Below are 26,220 nucleotides of genomic sequence, written 5' to 3'. Positions count from 1 at the left end.
CGTTAATACACCACCAAAGCCATTTTATTGTATATTACTAACACCTCTACTTTTCAAGACAAGTCAAAATGTCTGCTGTGAAAATGGGCCACAATTAAGGGACAACTCTAGGATAATGGTAAATGCTTCCATGCATTAGCTGAACCAAAATTTGGAGGGTCATTAAATGAGAAAGCTGACTAAACATAGCCATTAAAGAGAAATATCAAACTAGAGTTAGCTTAAAAGTACCCTCCGTACATTGCTGGTCACATCAGACCAAGTACGTCTGTAGCAGCAAAACCCCTGAGTGTATTCATTTGAGAATAGTTTCATTTATAGGATTATTCACACAACGTTGGGAGAGAAGATTGATACCATGTTTTTATCTATTTGTAAAATATGCGTTAAAATGAGTTACTATTAGGTTTATGGTTATTTTTAAGAGAAACCATTGTTACGCTACCATTTTTGGAGAGAGAAAAAAGACCTAGCAATGGTTTAAAATCTTAAATTCTTCTTCTTTTTTTATTTCATTACATAAATTTGGTTTTTGAATGTTTCAAGCTTAATGATTATTTTCGGGTTTACTTAAAAATATTAGAGATTATCAATGTGGTCTCAGACTTTTGGACACCACTGTATGGAACCTATCCTCTCATTTAGCTCTTCACCAGGAAGAGACAGAGAGTATTTCCCAAAATGTTGAACTTTTCCTTTACACAAGTTGTATTTTAAAGAAAGAAAAGAAAAATTGACAAAATTGAGTGTATTATGAACAAATATTTACTTTTTACATATTAACCAGGTGCTACATACTAAACCATTTCCTTTCAATGACAATCACTGTTTTCTGTATATCTCGAAAGAAATTAAAACCATATAGATGTGTTTCCTGACAATAGAACAAAACAGATGTTGATACCTGAAAGGAATGTTTCAATGTTTACATCAATGATCACAAAATCACATTAAAGGGAATTCACCTTCGGGCAAGATAAACATGAATGGGCATCACTACGTTGAATGAGGTCTCGAAGTTGCATGTAGCACTTGTACAGAAGGCGTCTGAAATGTGGTCCATCGATGAACAGTGTGAGCATGTATGTATGTTGAATCTGTTCATTCAGAAGCTGATAAAAGAACCGTCATGAAAATGCTACCCCCTCATTTTTTTTTCCAACCCACTGTATCTGTTATCAGTCAGGCTGTAAAACATGTCATGTGCATGTTTAAGGGTTAGTCTCTGTTTACAATAATCAAACCATTTTCCAATATCCTGTCAGAGTTCATCTACTTGCACTCATTCATCGAGCTCTTTGTTATTCCCAACGGGAAGTGGGGATTGTATAGTGCGTATCTGTGAAGTGTTAAGCACAATCATACCATCAGCTGTAATGTAATGTAAATATTGCAATAACTATCGATTATTATAACCTTATTGTGTTAGCATAGTCTTATCTGTCAGTTGTATTTGATGTATTTATTTAATATAAACTAGCTATTTTCTGTACATATGAACTGATATTTATCAAATACAATACTAAAGTATGAGTGTTTTTTTATTTTTATTTTGCTACAGTCACAGCTGCTTATACGGCATGTACTCCGGACGCTTTTCCGTTTTTGTCTACATTTTGCCTCCATTGTTTAATTTATTTCCTGTTTTCATTTGAGATATAAAGAGATGATTATTTAATTATGGTGATGTGTAGATTAATAATGAATTTGAAACAGTTGTTATATTAAACATTAAATGCTGACTTTATGTAGCTTTTTTCATCATTTATACTGTAAGAGCCACAGTTTTGTCAGATGGTGTGCAATTCTCGGCTTTGAATCTTCTTAAGAAAACAAATGATATGAATCTACAGCAGAAATGTAATTTCTTTTCACTGTATATCCTTTTCTGTATAGACTGCCACTTTTTTTAACCTGTTTTAGCCATGTAAGCAGTGTGAATCCGGAGATGGTTGGGTCACTGCTTTTGGTCCTAAATTAATGTCTTTTGTCATAATGTATTTTTTCCATGTGGTAACTAGGATGTATCATAACTTCTTTGGTGATCCCTTGGCTTTTAATTTAGTTCACCATGAAGTTCACATTTGCACAGTACATTTGATTACATGTGTGGATGGATTGCACATAAAATGTAGTATGCACACTTGTGTCCCCAATATGAATTATACAATCCCCCTTTTTAATCAGCTGCATTGGTACTTTGGCTTGCAACCAGGTAAGCGTTAAAACTAATGACCTCGCAATCATACAAGCTGGCATAAGGTTCAACGTTCAAGGTTCTTTATAGCAATCTTTTGTGTAGGCCTGTACTTGCAAACATAAAAAAATAAATTACTTTTCTCCAGTCCAACATAGTGCAAAATCACACAATAAACGATCAGACATCCAGAGCAGCATAAATTTCCAGTTTCTGCATCATTAGCATTTAGCTTAAAGCATAGCTGTGCCTATAGGCTGTAGCCTCAGAGCTCCTACTTTGGCTGTAAACTTGTTTCAAGTCAAACACACTGCAGCAAGTTCATAAGTACATTATACAAGCAACTTCATTACCATATTCACATTTGTCAGTTGAACCACAAATTATGACTTACACACGAGTGACTGTTGAGTAGCCTAAATGTAGAAAGTGATCAAATTTACTTTACTCATCAACAAAATTACTTTATGATACTTATGTTTGTGAAATCATGGCAGCAATGAACTTTGCTGATCTGTCTCAGTTTTTGCCTGCTCATGGAAAACAGACTGCTGAATCCAGTGGCGGCTCCTGACAATAATCTCAGGGGGGGCAATTGTTGCCATGATGGGAAATATGACCCAAAATGAACCTAAATCAGATAGCATATGACAATGTCATATTGCATTTAACTGTTTGTTTTTCCTGTTCATCTGGCATAACCACTCTGGCAACATTAGACAAGCATTGCACTGTACAGTATTTTTGGAAATTAAGTTAGTTAATTTCTTGAATAAAATTATTTTAGCTCTAAAAAGATTTAATTATCCGGCTGTGGCCATCACAGATAACTTGTCATCTACCAGTGTGCTCCTCAGATAGGCTTCCTTTAAAAGTTAGGAGACAAAAATGGATGCTGGCATAGCATGTGCAACATTAACAGTGCTAATCATCACATTGGTTTGGGTTACTACTGTCTACAGCACTTGGTAGGCGGGTGTATGTCGGACGGTGAAAGCAGCTGTCAGCTAAACGACGATCAACAGCTGATCGCCGTTCAATAGCCGATCAGCTGTTGAACGGCGCTGGCTCGTATATGCAGATTGATGTTTAATGTTTGTTTTACCTTTTCTGAGAGATGATGCATAGGGGTGACACCCAAAGTTATCCATGCGGTCTCTGTGCTGCCATCAGGATGGATAAAAAGCCAGTATACAGTCCATATCATCATGCAGCGGCAGCAGGACAGAGCGTTAGCGCATTAGCATCCTGCTAGCCTCGTTAGCCGTTCAAACGAGCCCCGTGAAAATCCGCGTTTATAAGATCCCCCAATCCATCTTGGTAGATACTTGCTTGATGGTTACATTTTGTCTGTGAAAGACCTAGTCCGAGTCCGATCAAGTAAGTAGCTTGCCAGCCTAGCCTGAGTTGATATAAAGTTGTGTTGGTCTTGAATATGACCGCTCTGGGCTGCATACTGGACATGTGACTGTATTAGTCACTGTAATTGGTTTATTGTTTACTGTACGTATGACGACAACACGTTAGGGCGAGCACCCCCGGAGCCCATAGAGATTGCATTGCGAGGCTTGCAGTTTGAAAAAAAAAAGTTTTACATTGATGTCTATGAGAGCGCTGGGGGCGATTTTCAACCAGCCCGACATCGCCCCAGAGTGACGGTACAGAGCACAGACGCTGATTGTACAATGATATTCAGACTTAGATGCAGGTAAAAACTGTATTGAAATCATAAATTATGATTATTAATACAAAAAAAACAAAAAAAAACATCATTATTATCATTATTATATTTTCGTTTTTTGCTGATATGGCTCAAGGAGGGCGGCGCCCTATCGCCCTCTATGGGCGAGCCGCCACTGGCTGAATCTCTGGTTGTGTTCCTTCCCACGTCCCCGCTTCTCTTAGCTGTTCCAACTCTTACACAACAATGTCCCTTTTTGTTTGAGCCCTCCAGACCAAATACTTTCTCCCACAGAGATATTGTCTGTAGTCGCTCTTGTGACTTTGAATGTGTTGGTTATAAGAGGAAGCAAAAAGAAGACATTTATTATTAAAAGGCTTTTGAGGGCTGATTTCGGGCAAATCGAAAGTACTTAATGGTGGCAGGTTTCTGATCATTTATTAAGGTGAAGCAGCAAAAACACACAAGGAAAATACTAAGTTCAGAACAAGAAGCATTTTAATATTGAAGGTGGTGAAAGTGGAGCAACTTTATATAATATTGGGTGTTTGTAGTAGTTTGTCACCATGTTTTTTCTAATATTTAGTCTGACCTCATTGATGCAAATGGGGTGGACAGATAACGCCTCTAACAAAATACATTTCACAAGAGACCAACAGCAGAATAACAAGTGGATTCAACCTCTGTCAAACCGTTGCAAACAAAAATCGTTCTTCCTTTTACAAACAAGCTTACGGTAGCTCCGATGGACAAAACAGGGCAACATTAGACTTTCAGAATTTTTTAATTTTTATTTTTAGATATTTTTTTGCATTTTTATGCTTTATTGATAGTGTAGATAGAGAGTTGAAAAGGGGAAGAGAGGGGAGTGACATGCAGAGAACGACCGCGGGCTGGAATCGAACCCGGGTCCGCTGCTGGCCGAGGCCCATGGGGGGGACGCCCTACCAACTGAGCGCCCAGAATTTATTTTTTTATTTATTTTTTTGTGTTTTCTGAAATCTCCTGTGTGTTTTGAAGTGTTGTATAATGTTGTGTTTTTGATTTTTTTTTTATGAATTATTTGAAATGTTGCTGTGTTTTGTCCTAAAGGGTCCTCCATACAAACTGGACTTTCTGGCCTATGCTACTCTTATTTTAGGTATAATATCTGAGTAGGCCTACATTTCCCACCACTTCTAATAAGATTACCAACCTCAAAGGTTGTGTTTTCCGGGCCCACACCGTTATTACACCATGTCAGTCTGAATGGCTTTTGTCCGCTTTACTTTGAGCCTACTAACCTCCAGTCATGCTGCATGAATGAATGACCACACATGACCTCTGTCTCTGTGGTGGGCGGAACAGTGTGTCTCCCCCTCGGACAGTCCAATAAAATAAGAGCGCCTCTGGTTTGTGTACGTTGCATAAGCACACTGCGGGTCCACGGTGCAGGTTCACCCTCCCTCATTCATCGCTTTATCTCTTCACCTCTTCACAATGGCAGCTCCGAAGAAAGTCTGCATCATTGGCTCTGGAAATTGGCAAGTTCATGTGTTTAATTTGGGTAGTTATCTTTGGAGTGAATTACCAACATGTCTGTGTTACTGGTGGCGTGTATAGGCTACTGTTGATAGCAGCCAGCTAACGTTAACGTTTGATTTTCCCGGCTTCATATTATTAATGACTTACATAGCCCATATCGCTTCATAAGCTGGATCACACGCCACTCGTAGCTTTGATTAGAGGCACAAATAGTCGGCTGAGTCTGCAGAAAACTGCGCATACGTCAGTCACGGCAGCTGGGATCCTGTGGTCATGTAGCCACACTGTCAACAACATGTTAGCTCATACATTAGCACCATCAAACAGTACATGTGTTACGTTATTACAAGGCCATCGTTAAATCATGCATACACAATGGTCATTACTTATATTACTGCCAACAAATACCCTCATTGGGCGTGTATCTGTAGGGTGGAGAATCCAAACTCCATTCAACAAAGTGATAGTTTAAAGTTTCATTTTTGGATTTCATTTCTCAAATGGCTAAAACGTAATTTCTGTGGCAGGACTTAAACTTGTAAATTCGGCATATAGTGTATCTGACAAACTGATTTATTTTATTTGTTTTTTATTTTTAAATAGCCTACCCAGTCTGTGGTTAAACTGCTGCTACCGGGGCATAGGGAATACTGTAAAAGTTTAAGTAATGCAGTGAGGATAAAGCACCAATTTTGTTATTATTATTGGAGAAAGGTGTTTGTAGTGCTGCTGAGTAAACAAACATTAAATCAGCAGAAATCTTAATGTAATTTGCTGCAATGACGTCGCTACGCCCAAATTACTGTAGGGGTGGTTATAACCAGATGTAGTAATAATAATAATTGTAGGCCTATTCCCTCCCCAAAACACCAAGCAATACATTGCAGTAAAAACATTCAAATAAAAAAGCACATGCCAGCACGGCTTATCTACAGCACACCATGTGCAGGAATCTGCAGTTGGTGATCAAAGAGCAACCATGAGGAGCAATGATTAATATTTAAGTCCCCATCACAACAGCAGTCACGTGATAGCAATAACTCTGAAATATTTCAATTAAAAAGCAATATCACTGCTTGTCGGAGCATTTCAAGCACCTCAGCTTATTATAAGTGGATCTCATCTGGAGCCTTGTAGATGGTTTTTCTTGTTGTAGGGGAGAGTGGGGTGAGTTGTGTCACTTTTTAATCAAAGTGACTTTAAAGTGAGGCCTTGACAGTAATGTCTCCAACTAAAATATGTATGTATATTTCAGGATGTGGTGAATGGCAACAATAACTTTGGATCTGAAATAAACTGATTAAGAAATATAACTTTCGGAAATAAAGTTGTCTTGTGGCACAATTTACCCCGTGCCTTTGGAGAGAATACCTTGGTGTAAATTGTGCCATTGATATATATATATCTCATAAACTGTAATGCTATAAAAGCAAGACAAATCCATTAAAAAACTACTAATTTAAGGTTTATGTAAAGTAAATATTTTACAAAGATTGAAGGTCAATTTTCTTAAACAAGGCCTAGCAGGTCTAGGTGGTTTTACCTGCAAAACTCACGATGACGTCACCATCATCATCATTATGGCCATCTGAACTCTCCTCAGTGGTGCTGTTAAGTGGAATGGAGATGTCAGTCTCTTCTGAGCTACTGTAGACAATCACTTTCTTTTTGGTGACCAGAGTATACAGCCATGCCAATGGCACAACTCTCAGAAATGTACTTTGCAGTAGCTGCTCTGCGCTTGTGGAACCAACTGCCAGCTGACATACGTGATGCATGTTGAGGAAATTCTATATTTCCAACATAATAGAAGACTGAACTCAGAGAGAATTTAAGAATTTAATTACATTATAAAATAAGACAAAACAACAGAGTCACAGAGTAAAATTGATTCAGAACATGCAGGGAGACAGCCCAGGAGGGACTGCCTTGTAGTCACTCACTAGATGTCTTCAAAGGACAGGAACGCCAGTTATATTGCCCCCAACAAACATTCCACATATACAACAGTTATCTAAGAATCTCTTGACTTCTTAACACATAAAGATTAGAGCAAGATTACAAGAGAGTAATTGTAGAAATACATTACTACAAATAATTCTGCCCTCACAATGCACCCTCCCTTTCTGCTTTTTAAATCAAGGCTCAAAACCCTTCTGTACACCCTGGTATTTCCTCCCCATTAACGATCTTACCTTAGCACTATTATCTTGTTTATATGTGGATGTCTGGGTTTTATATCTTTTATTGTTATTTTGCCTTAATTTTTTACCTATTGAATGCACCTTATGTACATCACTTTGATCAGTGCAAATTGATAAATGTACTTTTATAAATACATTTTACTTACTGACTTACAACTCACCCCAGGCCCTTTGGCACAAATCACCCCAACCAAAGTGTAGCATACTAAAGCACTAAAACATATGTCAAACGTTTTCAAACGTGTCTAAAATTGTTCAGACAGTGATCGAAAAAACCTTGATCGTAAAAAAAAAAATTTCGAGCTTTAATGTGCTTACATCTCATTCCATGTGTCTACCTTCTTTACAGGATGAGTCAAATGGATGGCTCTTCAAAAATATGTGGTCACATTTCCAATTTATTTTATGGTTTTCTAGAAACAAGGGGTGGCACTACTTCCCTGCTGGCACAACTCACCCCACTCTCCCCTATTACTTTTTAAAAGGACACAGATTTAAAATGCAGTGTGTGATTTTTACCACAATTTCTTGTTGTTTAGTTTAAAAATACTAAGCTAACTATTTACAATGCAGGGGCTCTGCCATCGCCAAGATAGTGGGTGCTAATGCTGCAGAGAAGTCAAATTTTGAGAGCACCGTCAAAATGTGGGTGTTTGAGGAGACCGTGAACGGGCGCAAACTGACTGAAATAATCAACACTGACCATGAAAATGTGAAGTACCTTCCTGGGCACAAACTACCAGCAAATGTGGTGAGAAACTGTTAGTTTAATGGAAACTAAATGTCTGTTTTACCGTGGATATGCAACTGTTTTTGTATCAAAGCCTTCATTTATAACTAAGTCTTTAACCATTGTTATATCAATTGCGTGAGAGTCTAAAGTATGCTACGTGTCTGACAAACATCATCCTTCCCTCCTCAGCTGGCTGTCCCTGATCTGGTGGAGGCGGCAAGTGATGCAGACATTTTGATTTTTGTGATCCCGCACCAGTTTGTTGCGAAAGCTTGCGACGCCATGAAGGGCAAGATAAAGATTGATGCACTGGGGATGTCCCTCATCAAGGTTTGACTTTGATTTATTATAATAATCAATTTTTCTTCTTCTTCTTTTACCTTGTCACGCTAATTCATGTTGTAAGCCACTCCATATGGTCTAAAGTCAGATTCAAGCAGTGTTTGACTTTTGACCCAAATACCAGCTTGTTCACTGTGGCCTAATCTAAATGCTCTGCTTGTGTTTCTGTCCCCCCAGGGTGTAGACGAGGGGCCCGATGGACTTAAACTCATCTCTGACGTGATCCAGGAGAAGCTTGGTATCCACATGAGCGTTCTGATGGGGGCCAACATTGCCAATGAGGTCGCTGATGAGAAGTTTTGTGAGACCACCATTGGTAAGTCAGATCACTGTGTCTTTTTAAGTCTTGCCTCACATATCTTTCGGTTGCCTAGAATAGGATTGTTGTTTAACTAGGACAAAGTTGAATGTCGATAGTTAGCCTGCTATCTGTGTGTGAATGGTAACGTGGGAAAGGAAAACAGGTCTCCCTTGTAAAAGAGTCTTCGGTCTCAATGGGATTTACCTGTATAAATAAAGGTTAAAAAAAAAAAAAAATAAAAAAAAATTGCACTTTGATCGAGATTCCAAGTGACAACACACAGGTTTTAGCCTTGAAGCAGGAAGTCGTGTTTGTTGTTTCAGTTCATGTTTTTGAGCTTTCTGCGTTGTCAGCATGGGGTGACAGATTCATTTGCTTTGTAGTTGCTGTGCAAATGACAGATTGTGCTGGTTTAGTTTTGACATTTGCCTGAAGTGCGACGGCATGCTCTATGGGATTTACAGTTGGTGTGTTGTAAGAACACTAAGCCGTTATGACAGGATTAATAGTTGTTGGCAAATGTAGCTTGTCAGATCTTTTACAGCTGAAACTCTGAAAGATGCAAAGTCACTGCTTTTAATCAAGAATCATGATAATAAAGTTGTCCAAAGAGAACCAACCATGTTCCTTTTTTTCTGCTTTCAGGGTGTAAGAATAAAACCGACGGGGCTCTCCTCAAGGAACTCATGCAGACCATCAACTTCAGAGTTACCGTAGTAGAAGAGTCTGACGTGGTGGAAATCTGTGGAGCCCTGAAGGTGAGATTTTATTATAAAACAACACTGCATAAAGAAAACATTGAGTGTCATGCCTGTTTTGTCACACATTGGGTTGTCTAGCCAAGGTTGAGAAATCAGGACTAAATATAACGAAAGAGCACTGCTGAACTCCCATGGCGGTTTGCTAACATAACCATTATTATGCAACATGGAAAATGGTTTAAGGCTAGTTCTACAAGTGTCCATTCAGTTAGCATGACTATGTGCAGTTCTGTTGTTGTCCACAGGGCAAAATGCAACTAATGCATTTAGTTCCTTTTCACCACTGCGTCCCTGTCATATACACTCACCGGCCACTTTATTAGGTACAGCTGTTTAACTGCTTATAAAATATAAAAGTTAATCTTCCAACCACATGGCAGCAACTCAATGCATTTAGGCATGTTGACGTGATCAAGACAACATGCTGAAGTTAAAACAGGGCATCAGAATGGAAAAGAAAGGGGATTTAAGCGACATTAAACATAGCATGGTTGATGGTCCACGGCAGGATGGAGCCATGCTTTCATGTTGTTTACGCCAAATTCTGACCCTACCATCTGGCTCTCACATATGAAATCAAGACTCATCAGACCAGGCAAGACTTTTCCAATCTTTTATTGTCCAATTTTGGTGAGCCTGTGCGAAATGTACCCTCAGTTTCCTGTTTTTAGCTGACAGGAGTAGCACCTGATGGGGTCTTCTGTTGCTGTAGCCCATCTGCTTCAAGGTTGGTTGTGTTTTGCGTTCAGAGATGGTATACTGCATACCCTGGTTGTAACGAGTGGTTAATTGAGTTACTGTTGCCTTTCTATCATCTTGAACCAGTATGCCCATCCTCCTCTGACATCAACAAGGCATTTTCGTCCACACAAATGCCGCTCACTGGATATTTTTTCTTTTTCGGGCCATTCTCTGTAAGCCCTGGAGATGGTTGTGCGTGAAAATCCCAATAGATCAGCTGTTTCTGAAATACTCAGACCAGCCTTTCTGGCACCATCAACATTGCCATGTATAAAGTCACTTAAAGGTGAAGTAAGCAAGTAAAGTTGTTAACAAGTAAATTAACCTCTGTACCTAATAAAGTGGCCGGTGAGTGTATATTTATAATGCATCTTTATAAATGTTAAATTACTTGATTATGTTTATAATATAAACACGAGTACTGAAAAATCACACAATGTGACTTTTAGTTTGGCTTTTAAGCAGCATCACTGAATAATAATTCTGTCCCTGGGATATAAGCTTAAGTTTATATATATAAATCATAAAGCAGTGTACACAAGCACAAAACTTGTTTGTTTTTAATCTTGTGATGCTGTGAAATGTCTCAAGTTTGTCAGCCTGAACAGACAAAATGTAGCCCAGAGTTCACATATTCTCATTTAATTTGGCAATAGTAATGAGGAGGGATTATTTTTTAATGTTGTTGGCTTAGCCATTAGACATTTATCATCTCATAGGTGTCAGACACTTTAAACTAAATATCAATTATATAAAGTTAACTTTTCTCTTATGTTTGTGCATCAAATTACTGTATCTAAAACACTTGGGAATATAAATCAAATGCTTTGGATAACATTCTCTTATTACAGCTTCTCAAACATGAGGATTTACTGTTTATATTATTGTAAATTAAATATGTTGAAGTTTTTGACCCTTTGACAGACCGAATGGCAATTTCATTTGAAGACGTGATGTCGAGTTCTCGGAATTTAAATTTGTATTTTTATTTTACTATTTGTTGACATTTTAAGATTAAAAGCAGCTCTATACCAAACACAATTATCCCTTGGGTCCACCTTGCTCTAAAACAGTGTTTTCCTGCATATATGCTGCACAAATCTGTTACATTTTTAATAACTTGGAGAACAGCTGTGAGATGGGATGGTACTGTATAACCTCTAAAAACGCTTGAAAGCAGGCATTAAGGGATTAAGCTCTGGAATTTAATTTTAAAGTTAAGCATGGAAGTCATTCATTCATTCATTTTAAAAGTTGTTGATGCTGTCACTATCCTCCAGAATATGTTGTCCTCCTTTTTAACTGAAGTCTTTACTGACACTTTTTCCTACTCGTCTGTCCTTCAGAACATCGTGGCTGTTGGCGCAGGGTTCTGTGATGGTCTGGGCTTTGGGGACAACACAAAGGCAGCAGTGATCAGGTTGGGCCTGATGGAAATGATTGCCTTCGCCCGTATTTTCTGCACCGCCGGACCCGTGTCCTCTGCAACCTTCCTGGAGAGCTGCGGCGTGGCCGACCTCATCACGACCTGCTACGGCGGCCGCAACCGCAAAGTAGCCGAAGCTTTTGTAAAGACGGGGAAGGTGAAGAGCTTTGAGATTTTTAAATGAGAGACATGTTGTTTACCGATTGTTCACAAAAGGTTTATTGGTGAGCAAAATAATCTCCTGTAGCTCTGTGAACACATGCTAATATCTTTTTAAGTACGTTTTATATCTAAATAACCATAGCCCGATGATCTTCTCAACAAAATTCATCCACAGACTCTTAATATCTTGTTTTAGAAACCTCAGACTGAAAATAACTTGGTCAAATAGTCAAATCCAAATATAAATGTAAAACTAAGTATGCTAGTGGTGGAACATATTCTACAATTGTCTTTTTTTTGTTGTTGACACCTGTGCATTTTTTTTGTGTGGTCTCTTGCTCAGTCCATTGAGGAGCTGGAGAAAGAAATGCTGAACGGTCAGAAGCTGCAGGGACCAGCCACAGCAGCTGAGGTCTTTCTGATCCTCACGCACAAAAACCTCATTGATAAGTAAGTTGAGCAGCAACACAACACACACAGAATCATTGCATCGTCTCCAGAAAATACCAGTCATCAGAATGTTATGGTTGCGTTCCGAATCGCATACTTTCTACTATATAGTATGTAGAAAAAAGATTTAGGATGTTGGATGGTTAGAAGTACCCGGATGTCCTACTTCATGCGGCCAAGATTGTTAGTGTTGAAAAGTGTATCCTATTTGGGCGATTCTGACCCACAATCCAGTGCGCACGTGAAGTGACGTAACATCGACAAAGCCTCCATATGAAAACAAACGGGGATGCGACGGATATAAAAGCAAGAGGCAAGATCAAGGCGCAATGTTATGATGAAATAAGAGAGTAAAGTATGTCCCAATAGTATACCTACTGCATCCTAACTAGATTCTTTTTATCGTCGGATGTAGTATGTAGAATAGAAAAAAGAAAGAGTATGCGATTCGGAACGCAACCCCAGTTTGCATTTTGTAATACCTCCTCCTTCCTCCAGGTTCCCACTGTTCAATGCGGTGTATCAGATCTGCTATCAGAACCATCCAGTCAAGGAGTTTATAAGCTGTTTGCAGAACCACCCAGAGCACATGTGAAAACAACAAACTGACCAAGTGCCTCCTAAATGAAGAACGTGACCATTATTCACCTCTTAACCCGCCAGAAATAGATTGGGGATGACCAATCACTCCACAGCTGTTATGCAACCAAACCGCTCCAGCCAGCTAGTGGAGACGTTGCATAACATCTGTGTGTGTGTGTGTGTTCAGCTCTGGTTTTGACCACTTTGTCCTTAACGTTCCATTTCTGACATCTTTTTAATTATATATTTTTTAAATTTGCTGACGTACATTAAAACATGAAGGACAATTGTGTGGGGGGTCGGATAGCTGTTTTTGCCTGAGATTTTTTCGTTTTTGAGCCATATGAAATCAGAATGCATGGTGTCACTTTGTACACAGCAGCCAAATTAAAAACACTAATACAGAAATCCAGACTTTACTGGATCTCGAAAAGATTGTAGCTCCTCAATTTTAGAAATATCTGGTCTTAGACAACCGTTGACCGCTATTCAGTTTCTAACATGTTTGTACTGTCTTTCTATGGCACCTACATCATGCATTCAGATTTTTATTGGCAGGGCCAACCACTCAGGGCAAAGACTTATTGACTGCCTTTTGTTGAGGGAATTATCATTATCTTACCATATATGTTGCCGTCTGGTGAACTACTGACCATCACCACAAGTTGTTTAATCATAGATGTTAATATCTAACTTTGTTAAGTCTTTAAATGCTCTATAGTGTCTTACATAATTCCATATACATTTCCTGTACCTGTACTGTATATTAATATACTGTGAAACGCACAGCAACTGTTTTTAACAAAAGAAATGCAAGTGCCTTGGAAAGCCCGGTTGCTCAGTCTTGGCCATTGTCCTTTTATCTTTTCCTTTTAAACCAAAGACCTAACTACTTAACATCCGTCCATTATATCTTGTGTTATTGGGTCCCTGTTTTCATTCTGTTTTGGCTAATGTGTGTTGGAAATTATATCAACAAATTGTCTGTGAGTAATAAATTGTCATCAAATAATTGCCGGAATAATTTTTCACTCGCAAGACAAAATAAAATGAAAGGTCTTGTTAGGAAAAAATTAAGAAAATCCAATTTATAAATCAACAATCATTAGATTGTGACAAATCTACACCAGTGTGAGCAAGAGAGAAAAGGGTGAGTGAGGGAGTAAATACATCAGATCCCTTGCCTTTATTTGATTTCCAGATAATCCGGTTTCTTATGTACATAAAGTAATGTGTGGCCTCAAACTTTTGTTGCACTTTTAGAAACACACCTATCGTGTGATAGGTGTTTTAATAAACATCAAAACGGGTTCTGTAATGTTACTGTTTGTTTTGGGGTCAGAGGTTAAACACAGCAGTACATTAACGGTTCTCTAGTACACCCATGTGATGTGTGTTCACCCTTTTAGGACATACAACTGCTGGAAAACTAAGATGGAGGTTAAATTGGAGGCTGCTTTTGGCTTAAAATAAATAAGCCAAAAGCAGCCAACTCCTTAACTACCCAAATATTTAATTTGAAGGAATAGATTTGTTTGTTGTAGAGTGTTGGATGAGAATATTCTTACCACTCATGTCAGCTGTGTGTGCTAAATGTGAAACTGTAGCCGGCAGAGAATTAGCTTAGCATAAAGAAAATATAACATTTTGACTGTGAGCTTGACAGGTGTTGGACAGCTTGTTGTTTACCCCTGGTACAGGTCTTTATGCTAAGCTAAACTAACCTTTTGGCTCTAGCTACATACTTGTATCTGGTGTATTAACAAGAGTGGTACTGATCTATTCATCTTACTGTTTAAAAAAAGAAATTATTCTGATGTCAGTAACATAATTAAGTGACATGATTAAAAAAAACATAAGCATGAGACATACAGAGAAGCAAAAAACTAGTTTATTACAAGAAGTGGAAATGGAAATCACTTTACATGTGAGTGTATAGTAAAAAGCAGTATACAGTACGTCATTACAAAGACATTCACTGTGGTAGACACCGCCGCTGTCTGGGGGATTTTGAAATATGAAATAAACATCAGCTACTTTAATACACTTAAAAAGAAATAAAATGTAAACAAAAGGGAATGAAGCTCAAATGGAGGCTACTAAACAAGACGAGGTCTTGTTCTGCTTGTCCGTAAGGACACTTAAGACTATTGCAGTATGAATGCTTTGAAGAGAAACTGCCTGCATTGCCCTTTTTATAAACCAGAGTCAATTTATCCTAAACAGCCATGACGTCCTTGATCCCAGGCAGGAGGCAAAAAGAGAGTACACAAGTTGTAACAATAATATGCCACCGAGTGTGATTAAATAATGAGGTCAAAGCTTAATGGTGTTACAATCCGAATGGTTATAAGAGCGACAGCTGGTGGACAATCCTTTGTGTTCATCGTCTCTGTGTTCAGATAGCGCCTTTAGTTAGTAGTACTTACGCCAGGTGAGCATGACTCGGCTGAGTGTTTTGTTGTTGCTCTGCTCTGTTCTTGTTATTCAATTATTCCATTTACCATCCTGACAAATTAAGACCTGATTAATGGAGATGGGGACATGGAACCAGTTCATTAGGCAATTATTTTGCTCACAAAGAATATTCTGCTTCAGATGTTTTTGTTCCCTCTCCAACTGACTTGGTCCCATCTCTCAGACAGAAAGCTCCTGTGAATGAATTAATAATAAATCTGTGGTATAAACCCATAATGACGGCATGAACTCATAATTCTCTTTATGAATGTCTGATGAACTGGCTCCAAGTGCTATACCTGAGAAATACTTTTTCAAAATAGCGCCTTTCTTCTTTGCTGCTACTGTGATGGATCCACACAGTGGAAACACCTCCTCCCTCAAAGACACTCGCAGTATTTCAACATGACACGGCTGCACCCTTCCTACCTCTAACTCTTCCCTCATCTCCTCACAGCTCACAGCTTGTGAGGGTTGACCCATTTATATGTGCCTTCATAGCGAAATCCAACTTTCTTTGCAAGTTCGTCTGCTTCTGTTGGGCCCCGGCTGAGAAGTAAAAGAGAAACGGTCAAACAACGCACTGTAATCATTTCAATTTCTTCCAGCTTAGGACATGTTGGACAAGATATTGGACATATTTCCTACCTTCCATATTTGTAATTAATGGGTTTGGGCTTCTCTGCGTCTATCTGATGAAGAATAGGCGTGAAGATCCTCCATGCTTCCCTTAGTTCATCACTGCAAAATATAAAATGTCAAAATATAAAACATGTTTATAGGTCCTCTAAAGACTCATGTTTCCTTCATGCAAAGAAGAAGAACAATTGTGCACAATGGCGCCATCTAGTGTGGAGAATTGTTATGTTATTTCAACTGGTTTAGTTCATGGGCTGCAACACAAGACAGCAGTAGAGGAAAACAAGGACCGACCTGCGTACAAAGTGCATCTGACTCCCACAGAAGACATCCAGGATGAGACGTTCGTAAGCGTCTGGAAGCTTCACATCCTGAAAACGAGACACAAATGTTATCAGAAAAACACAGTGAAGAAAGAGAAGATGTAATTAAGATAGCTTTGTCCTGTTTTTAAATCACTTCTTTCCCAAAGTGGTTTGGTGAGTGATTTAGATAAAGTGCGTTCTGCAAACATAAAACCATCTTGAGCCTACCTTGTATCTACTCTTGTAGGTGAGGTCCAGCTCAGTTTCCTCAGGGCTGAAGTACACGCCGGGTTTCTTGCTCATCATCTTGGCGTAAACGGCCTCGTTTGGCTGCACACGCACAACCAGCTCATTCCTGCGACACTGATCATTAAAGATGTCTCCTGGGACGTCTGTAAACTGAAGCCGCACCTCAGCTTTCCTCTCGTTTAGAGCTTTTCCACAGCGAAGGATGAAAGGCACACCTAAGGAATAGCAATATTTATGCCAATGCATTATGAAAGAGCACGGGACAAATTAAGGCGGGATTTGATTTGCAGAAGTGCTGGTTTAGTTTACCATCCCAGCGCTCGTTGTGCACATAGAGAACAGCGCTGGTGAAGGTGGCCTGAGTTGATCCCTTAGGAACTGTAGGATCATCAAGATAGCCCAGTTTGGCGTCTCCCTCGCCCTCCGGATCGCCCACGTACTGACCCAGCACCACATCTGACATGGACAGTGGAGCGATGCACTTCAGCACCTTCACCTACGAGAGGGAACACAAGAGAACAGCAACACTTGGAAACATAAAGCATAAAATATCTCTTGTATTTATAGTGCTGGAAGAGGAGGTGAGCTGAGAGTGTCCGTGTTAATCTAGGAGATCATTTTGTACCTTCTCATCCCTGACGTCATCAGAGCTGGTGGAAGCTGGTTTCTCCATGGCAACCAGGCAGAGCATCTGGAGCAAGTGGTTCTGCATGACATCGCTGATCGGGACAAAGTACACACAGGACAATATTATGGATGTGATCATGTTTATTCAAATTATAACTGTTCATGTGCTGGTACTGATGTATTGTTAAAACTGGTCTATCAGATAATTTATAACATAATATAAATTATTATTTAAAGATACAAATTCATAAGCTGATTATAAACAAAAAAATAAATGATAACACTTTATAATGTAGTTGTACACAGACATATGGACATTTGTAAGTGTTTCTTAATGTATTGCCAACAATTATAAATTCACCTATGAAATCCTATTTCATATTTTCACAACTGTGTTTTACTATAGCATCATTGAGTGTATACTCCAGCCTCCATTTAGGGGTCCCACACTCTCTTCTCATTTTTGTTATTATACAACTTCACTTTAAACCTCCTTACAAAAGCATTAGACGTTAATATTACAGTGCAAAGACAAACATTAGGGATTTATTTGTTTTTCTCCTTTACCGGATGATGCCGAAATCATCAAAGTAGCCTCCTCGTCCCTGAGTGCCAAACGGTTCTTTAAAGGAGAGAACAACACAGGCAATGCTGTCCCTGTTCCAGATCGGCCCGAAAATGCGGTTTCCAAACCTGAAATCGACATGATGTTATCATTCTATGCTCGGCAGCACACACAGCAGGGAGAGACAGTGTTCATGACAACATGCATAAACAGTTTTCTTTCATGCTTTTGTTGTCGGTTAGAGGCTAATTTTCTGCTTCCTTTGTATGATATTCACAGAGGCTTTCCTTTTCTAAACCACAAACAAACTGAAACTGAAAGTTTTGCATAATTCAAATGACCTGCAAGACAAATGGCTCCTTTGTCCACATTAAGAATTGAACCGAGAGAAAAACCAATCCTTAGCAGAAGAGAGATGTGCTAGTTCTATTGTGTTTTTTGTTTTGTTTTCTGTGGCAATAAACTATTTTTTACATTTAATACCCATTACAATAGTTATTTCACAAGAAATACTGCTCCCACACCTGTACCTTTTACCAAAATAAGAAATACAATATTGTGACAATGTGGATCTGGATAAGGAATATACTCAGATATACTATATATATATATAACATTTGTGACATCATTATATTTTTGTTTTCGCTATATGAGCTGCTTTGTCTCTTTTATGTTAAATTATTAATTCATGTCTGGCTCTCTGAGACTTTGTTCTTCTACATACCCAGCATTATTTATTTCAGTTTGAACCAATATGAACAACATCATCCTTATAAGAAATCAGATGCAAGTATTAAAAAAAAAAAAAAAAAAAAAAAAAAAAAAAGGAGTATGGTTTTCTCACCTGAGCACCATTAGGTTCTGCACCATTTCCTTGCCAAGGTAGTGATCTATACGATAGATTTGTTCCTCGGTGAAGAGGGAGGAGAGGTGAGTGGACAATTCCTCAGAGCTCTGCAGATCGTGTCCAAACGGCTTCTCTACTATCACCCTGTTCCAGCCTCTACACAACACACAAGAAGAATGTAAACAAATCCAGTCATGTTACAGGCACACCTTTGAATATATTGGGTTCCCAATGTAAGCATGGCAAAAATACAAATGAGAGCTTCAGTTGAAAACAAGTTTTAGATAGGTGTTAATTTGACTGTATGATAATTTTCAAGGACATAGTTATGCTGCCCTTTTAATTCTATTGCATTATACAGAGAAGTGCTGCTGTTATCTAGCCTCATTAATATAAATTGGGGTGCAATAAACATTAGGATGTGCATGGCTGCACCTACGTAAGCACCCAGAGCTTTCAATAATAAAGGTTATGTTGCAAACAATCAAATTCTCCTTTGGTAATAGAACTAGTAAAAAATACAATTATCACATTTTATTAAAGGGAATTCTTTTGTATGCAGCAAAATGTCACTAAAAACTTAAAGCCACTACGATTAACTTTGTCCGTTGGTGGCCCCTTTGGCCAAAAGCGGAAGTATTTTTACGACACCAGCTGTCGCAAAGCTGGTGTCGTGGCGTGCCAGTTTTAAATAATCAGGAAGCAATATAGTGCATGTCCGTCACGGTGTTGAAAGTGTGAGGGCACGGACTCTTTTCAGCTCCGTAAGAGTGGTTAGTGACTCTGCATCAACTAATGCCAGTCAGTGCCACACACACCTGATTGCAATGAGTTGATGCAGTATCACTAACCACTCTCACGGAGCTGAAAGCCGAGTCCTCACAGAAAGCGAGAGACGGCAGTTAGTATGGATCACGATGAGGTAATGTGTTTATGTTGTTGTAGATAATGACTATTTCAGACGAATAATGGTCATCTGATGATGGTGAAGCAAAGTAAACTTTGTGTTAGTACCAACCGCTCATTCATTTAGGAGTAAACACTGCAGTCTAGTTCACTCCCGTGAAATTGTGTACATCTTGCTTGGCAACACCCTCCTCCCCGCCCGTCTATCACTCTCCCTTTTAGCTTTTCTTCATTGCATTTTTAATTTTTGTTTTGATGGTTCAGCCCCGTTATCAGTCATTATGACGACAAATAACTGTCTCAAACAAGGCTCCCGCTCCCCTTCCCTCACCTGGAGGGATAGGCTTCTCAAATCGTGTTGCTGCGCTACACTGAAATCTGCGACCACTACCAATATATGACCATAGAGCATGCATGCGCAAACCGAAACTCGGACTGGGTGTGCGACCAGACCAAACGCAGTAATAAAAACTATATAAAAACTTCTTTCTTTGCACTGATGGTCTCGTTTGCTGTTAAAGGTAATTTATGATTATCAGAGGAAACATGAGGCTGTTTAAAAGAGATTTAAATGTTACTCGTAGCTGCTTTAAGCTGTATCTAGAAATGCACGCTACATTGATACAACCAAAATATGGCTGCACAGTTCACCATACGACATCATTGAAGCTTTAAGTCATGGCGCCCGCTGCTTGCCGAGAGCAAGTCCAAAACATTTTGAAAATTCAGACATAAGAAGACAGAGGACAACAGCAACACAACAAGATAACAGTGTGACAGAGATGGTGAGTGGAGAAGTGTGTGTACTGACTTTGTGGCCATACAGCAGTTCTTGATGTTCTTGGTAACATCGTGGTAGACGGTGGGCGGCAGCGCCAGGTAAAAGAGTCTGTTGGCCTCGAGTCCTCCGGGCAGCGACAGGATGTGTGTGTTGAGTTTGGAAAAGGAGCTTTCATCTGTATATTTCCCACTGATGTATGTGTTCCTGCTGAAGAAGGCCGACAGCCGCTCTGCTTCTGTATCAGTCACCTGGGTCAGAGGGAGGGGGGGGGGACATTAACGCATGAGAGGATTTAATATGAATTTGATCAAATTCAGTGTATGTGCATAAAAAAATGGCTTCAATTGGAGGCACCAAAAAGTGATGACTTGAAGACACATAAAACATGATGGACATTTACTGTGCTTCCAAATAGACTTGCTGTCTAAATGCCATGGACTGATTATACTACCCTACGAGGAGCCAACTTGGTTTAACCTGAAACCTAAGCCACATGGGGGCAGCGCAAACAAGCTGTAAACAACACGGACAGATCACTATCTCTTTAACTTGTTAGCAGTTGATTATTTACACATCCAGCCGTTATGTAGCAACATCATCATCTCAGTAACATTATCATTCATTTGGAGTCGTGATTCTGGCCACCTTGCCAATGTCCTATATATATATATATATATTAACTCTCCTTTAAGCTCTGTTTTTGGTCTCCACTAACTCCTGAGGCAAATATCCAGCTCTTTAGCAGCTAAAAATCTCAACAATGTCTACCAGATAGTTGTTCATTTTATGTTTTTGTGTGTTGAGAGCCGATAGCAGTGTGCAGTTGGTTTTTAGATCTTTTTTGTGTGCTAATAAACAGCTGTCTGCTATGGTCCAGGACAAATCATATGAGAGCAGTAAAGTTTCAGCCCGACAGCTTAACAATGAGCTGACACTCACTATAAAGCTAGTTAAAGTTGATGGGAGCTGGGGTGATAAATAATGTGGGTGTTAATTCCCTTATGTTCATCATTGATTGAAGGATTAAACCACTGAAGAAAGTTAGATGGTTGGAAGAATCAATAATAAGAAAAGCTGGTCCTAGTTTTAATTAGCAGCAGAAAAAGTACACATACGTACTTATATTATAAATATATACTGTGTAATATGGGTATATGTTTACTATAATTTCTTAATGTTATGCATTTGGTTTACCTACTCATCAATTCCTCTGACATAGAGATTGTGTTCAGCGGTTCTTTTTTGTGTCTAATGCATATGATCTGCATGTTTCATTTAAAGTATTCGCACATTTTTCTTTATTTTAAAGGCTTTCTTTAAAGTGTGAGTTGACAACCCATCTGCTGTAAATCAAACCATATACATTAAAAAAATAAAGAAATTTAACTGCTAAAAAAATTAATAAATTAAAATAATCTCCATAGGTCCAGTTTTACCTTCAGGTATGGCATGCACGCAGTCCGAATGGCATCTACAGTCAAATCAGAGCGTGCAAAGCCCACAAAATATGTCTGCTCAGGGAGGAGGCCGTCTCGGAACAACCACCTGTGAGGGAACAGAGGAACATATGGTTCATTACACAGACACACACAACTCTCCAGATTAGAAGAGTATTTCTCCTCAGATGCACCGGGATCAAAGGTTCACTCACCATAGAGTCGGGTAGATTTTCTTCTTAGCCAGATCCCCCTACAGGTGCAAACAGATGGACAAATGAAATATGATTCCCTATTTTAAAGCACACGTCACATACACAATGTTTAGGTGTTGATGATGTGTTTTGGAGCCACTGTGCTGCTTATTTAACCAGTGCCAAAGTAATGGTAATTATTTATTTCCCATGCCACTAAGGTCTTAAGATGCTTTAGTACTACAGGTCACACCGGCTGGCAACAGGTAAGAAGGCTGCTCCGTCTTATTTAGGAATTGCACAACCGTAATCCCACTCAAAGCAAGAACCAACCACTGATCGTCTGGTCCTGGTGCTTACTGGTGCATTATGCTGAAGAACCTGTTGCTTGCCTTGTCTCACAAGACAGAACTTTACTGTTTAAGACATAAATGAACTGTATTGTAATGTCAGACAGTGACAGGAGGCGCTAAGGGATTCCAATAACCGTATACTGTTGACCTAGATCAAAATCTGACAACTCCCTGTAAGACATTTCTCAGTTGGGAATTCCTCAACTTGTAACCCTGCTACTTTGCTTAAGATTGTGTTTAAAATAACAACCATAGAGGAGAATTTGTAAAGTCTGTCATTAATTTTAATTGCTCTGATAAGCACAATGTAATACAACCTGAATAGATTAGAAAGTAAATGTGGTGAGAAAAAGTGGTGGAACTTTATGTATTTGACCTGGTGTTAAACCATTTAATAAAAGCTTGCAATACACCCAGCAACACAACAAGCACAATCAGAGTGAGACTGCACACAGCTCTAACAGGCTTGTGAATCACACTGAAAGAAAAATGCTGACAGTCAGTGACAATGCACAAATCAGCAACAGCGCCACTCTCCTCTCGCAAGAGCAAACAGTGCAAGAGAAAGCAGGACACAGCCAATGAATTACTGTTGCCTGAATAGATTTTCAAAAAAGCTAAACAACCATGTGATGTGAAAGAGTTATTTAAATATTGTTTTCAGCCTACTATAATAATGAAAATGATTCTTCAGAATAACTGTTTAGGAGGAAATGTGCTTATATTGAACAAGAAGAGTCAAATTTGGTTAGATAGAAACCCTGGTGTGGAAATATTAACAAAGGGATCATTATGCAACAAGGAAAAGTTTCTGAAAGCCTGAAATTGTTTTAGTTCCTGAACAAGAACAGAATGAGGAAGTTGTAGAAGGCAAGAAAAGGGACATCTTGTTGGGACTGTATTTCAATGAAGCCAGTGTTGATGTTAAAACAATAATAAACAGTGAGGTTTGTTATTTAAATCTTAAACACACAAAACAATTCTGCAAGAAATATGCTTCTGCTAAGCCATGTAAGGTGTTAAGAAGAACCTTTTTTCAATACCCGGTCAGAGGTACCAAATACTAACCAGTGATAAGCAAAGAGGAACCATGAGGTTTTCACTGTTCCAATGTTAGGCTTTTGAAAGCTCAGTTGGCTAAGTGCTGCTTGTTTGCATAAGCTTAGTGAAATCAGTTTCAACATTTCACATCGTGTGCAATTATTGCAGTATTTGTAAAGATTTCAACACAGTACAATTCTTTTCCAAGTAGTGTACACTGGAAATGGGCCAAACCTGATAATAACGCAGAGTGAATTTACATTCTCATTGCTCTCATAGAGCTTTGTGGTTCCATTTGTTTTTTCAAGTCGTACCCTTTTTTAGGCGAGTCCGATTTAACCAGATTATTAACCGTTTAATTTAACGTCACAGTTGTGAGTCCCCTCCCTACTCACCGATGCTCCCATGATGATGAAGATGTGAGCATCCGACTGGTGGAACTCGTCGTCTTCATACAGCTCCTTCCTCAGCTCCCCGAACACCTCGGAGCGGGACAGCGGGATGTTGGACATCTTCCCTAAAAAAAGATTGTATTTTTAATTTGCCAATGTTCTTTATCATGTCAAACCAACCAACAAAAATGTGTTACCTACCAAGAATCAACTAGTATATCACAGAAAATTAGATTTACCAATCATTTGTAACTTAACATTTCTGCAGACTTCTGTCGAATGAATGCTGTACGGTTTTAATGTTTTGGATAATATGTAAATTCAATGGACTTCGGCTCCTGGCTATAAGCTCCAAAAGGGGTTTCAAAAGAACATACAGAGCCAGCTCCTGCCTTTGTTTTGTATAAACAGCCTTTTTGAAACTTGTGAGTTGTGTAGTCTATAACCATAAAAACATTAAGTTGCAGTTAAGTTATGAAGTTTAAGTTATGAAGTGATGGATTAGTAAAGTCTGCCCTGATTTTGGTGGTGGCTTACCGTTTGATGAGGAAGCCCCTTTGTTCATCTTAGTGGGCTCTGGGGCTAAGTCTGAAATATAAAAGGTTTGGAACAATTGAATAAGACGATGAATAGAAAATTAATTGTCAGCAAATACAAATTACATTTCAGTCTTTTTTTTGTGAACATTTGAATTTTCTGATGTTTTAATACAAGCTAATAATTGAGAAAATAACAACAGCTTTAAATCAATATAAAATTAATCTTTAGTTGCAGCACACCTACAAATAAAAACCAATTGATGCCTAAAACAGTAAGACATGAGAGACTTTTTACGCAGCATAATGCATATGTGATTTACACTAAATGGCATATTACAGGTAAAAACCACTTGGACTGGTCTTTTACTTCCTCCATAATCAAACATTCAAAAAGGTAAGGAGTTACATAATTGAGAAAGGAAAAACTAAGATTTCCTTGTGAGTCATTTCTTTTTTTCAGTAATTTCACCACTGACATCTTTATTTTGACAACTAATTCTGCAGGCTGTGTTGACGCAACAGCACAAAAACTCTCTGACCCTTGAAAAACATCAACAGTCATGTATAGTTACATAGTATCCCTAACATTACTGACATGAAAACAACTCTCATGGGGACTGCACGTGGATTTCTGTCAGATGCCAATTAGCTTCCTGAAATAGCCCGACACAAGCACAACAAACTGTAATGATATTAGTCAAATCCTCCAACCAAATCCAGTATAAAGAGGGCTAAACCTTACTGCAGATCACCGTGACGAGGTTAGTCGGTTTGGCTGACAAATAAAGACAGCACGAGCTGACACTTTGATGCTCGTGGATGATTATTTAACTGACAGTTAGCTAGACGAACTCAGGTTATGCTGCTAATAAACTGATAATTTCGTATTATTTTTTTCCTTTAAAATGCTGACTGTATGCGAGGCTAATAATGCTACTCCCTGTCACCAGCCCTTAGCTCACATGCTGTTATGACAACATGACTTGACCAGGCATTAAATACAAACTGGTAACGTAACAGCTAGCCGACAGCTATAGTTAGCGACAGAGCGGCTACAGTAAAAGCTAAAAACGAGGGCTACTCACAAGTCCGTTAACGAGATGATAACCTGGCAGTTAAAGCCCTGACCGACAGACCCCGACAACCGGACGCACAATGTACAGTATTTTATGCGCACTCACAGCTAAATGAGGCAGTGCAGCTGGTTGAGTGGGTCCTGCCTACTTCCCTGTTCCAGTGACTGAAGTGAAGAATTGAGAGATTTTATTGGTTTGGGAGAAACTCACCAGCGCTCGCTCGAGTTCCCATCACTGTAGAATCTGGTGACGTCGGCGACACAGCGGGTTCGGGGCGTGGCTCGACTGCACACGGGACTCGCGCATGAGTAGCTACAAGGAAACAAAGTAGCCTACAAAATAGTGTGAAGAAAAAAAAATATTTTGTATCTTTATAATAATATCAAAAATCAGTTATTAACTCTTTTTTACTTTACCAAAAACACAAATATATTGCATCTGTCTAATTTGACAAGAAAACATGTTTTTCTTTTTGCCTTGGCCTGTTTGAAAAAACAATCTGAAACAATCCATCTGTAGCCTACATCGTAATTAATCTGGAGTCTGTTTTAAAGTCATCCATATAGGCTAGATCTTTGCTGAGGAAGTAGGCCTATATCCGCTCAAGTACTACTTGAATACAATTTTGAGCTCCTTGTATTGTTCTGTGGTATTCTTATGTTCTATTAGGGTAAAAGTAACAGCAATTTTTGTTTAGGTCTTTTCATGA

General features: G+C 38.9%; 2 protein-coding genes across 3 annotated transcripts; one reads left to right on the top strand and one right to left on the bottom strand.

Annotated features, from left to right (window-relative positions):
* Window positions 1-6,959: 6,959 nt before the first annotated feature.
* On the top strand, window positions 6,960-14,089 carry LOC307252895 (glycerol-3-phosphate dehydrogenase [NAD(+)], cytoplasmic; the record flags this gene model as incomplete). The annotated part of the gene is made up of 8 exons (XM_080030719.1): window positions 6,960-7,030; window positions 8,180-8,357; window positions 8,529-8,669; window positions 8,859-8,997; window positions 9,628-9,740; window positions 11,831-12,067; window positions 12,416-12,522; window positions 13,021-14,089. The coding sequence occupies 8 exons, from the start codon at window positions 6,960-6,962 to the stop codon at window positions 13,115-13,117; spliced, it is 1,083 nt and encodes a 360-aa protein (XP_079886845.1). The 3' UTR covers window positions 13,118-14,089.
* Window positions 14,090-14,999: 910 nt separating this feature from the next.
* Window positions 15,000-25,685, bottom strand: LOC307252617 (glucose-6-phosphate 1-dehydrogenase). Of its 2 annotated transcripts, none has more exons than XM_080030332.1 (14): window positions 25,617-25,685; window positions 24,434-24,484; window positions 23,900-24,021; window positions 22,132-22,169; window positions 21,917-22,025; window positions 20,511-20,728; window positions 18,791-18,949; window positions 17,949-18,074; window positions 17,380-17,473; window positions 17,064-17,250; window positions 16,734-16,969; window positions 16,495-16,571; window positions 16,210-16,302; window positions 15,000-16,110 (listed from the first exon to the last, which is right to left on the bottom strand). In XM_080030332.1, the coding sequence occupies exons 2-14, from the start codon at window positions 24,459-24,461 to the stop codon at window positions 16,020-16,022; spliced, it is 1,578 nt and encodes a 525-aa protein (XP_079886458.1). In that variant the 5' UTR covers window positions 24,462-24,484; window positions 25,617-25,685; the 3' UTR covers window positions 15,000-16,019. The 2 variants fall into 2 exon arrangements, with proteins under 2 accessions (XP_079886458.1, XP_079886457.1); XM_080030331.1 differs by having other exon boundaries at window positions 25,521-25,666.
* Between the last annotated feature and the right edge of the window lie 535 nt (window positions 25,686-26,220).

This window comes from Ammodytes marinus, assembly GCF_949987685.1.
Source record: "Ammodytes marinus genome assembly, chromosome: 7".
NCBI lineage: Eukaryota > Metazoa > Chordata > Actinopteri > Uranoscopiformes > Ammodytidae > Ammodytes > Ammodytes marinus.
This window is presented reverse-complemented; position numbering and strand designations above follow the sequence as displayed.

What these genes read in the sequence shown, in the direction of transcription:
- LOC307252617 (XM_080030332.1), bottom strand. Translation starts at nt 24,461, where the DNA reads ATGAACAAAGGGGCTTCCTCATCAAACG. An exon ending in GCACAACGAGCGCTGGGATG is followed by an intron (nt 16,970 to 17,063) that starts GTAAACTAAACC and finishes GCTATTCCTTAG; the next exon opens with GTGTGCCTTTCATCCTTCGC. An exon ending in CAGATGCACTTTGTACGCAG is followed by an intron (nt 16,303 to 16,494) that starts GTCGGTCCTTGT and finishes TATATTTTGCAG; the next exon opens with TGATGAACTAAGGGAAGCAT.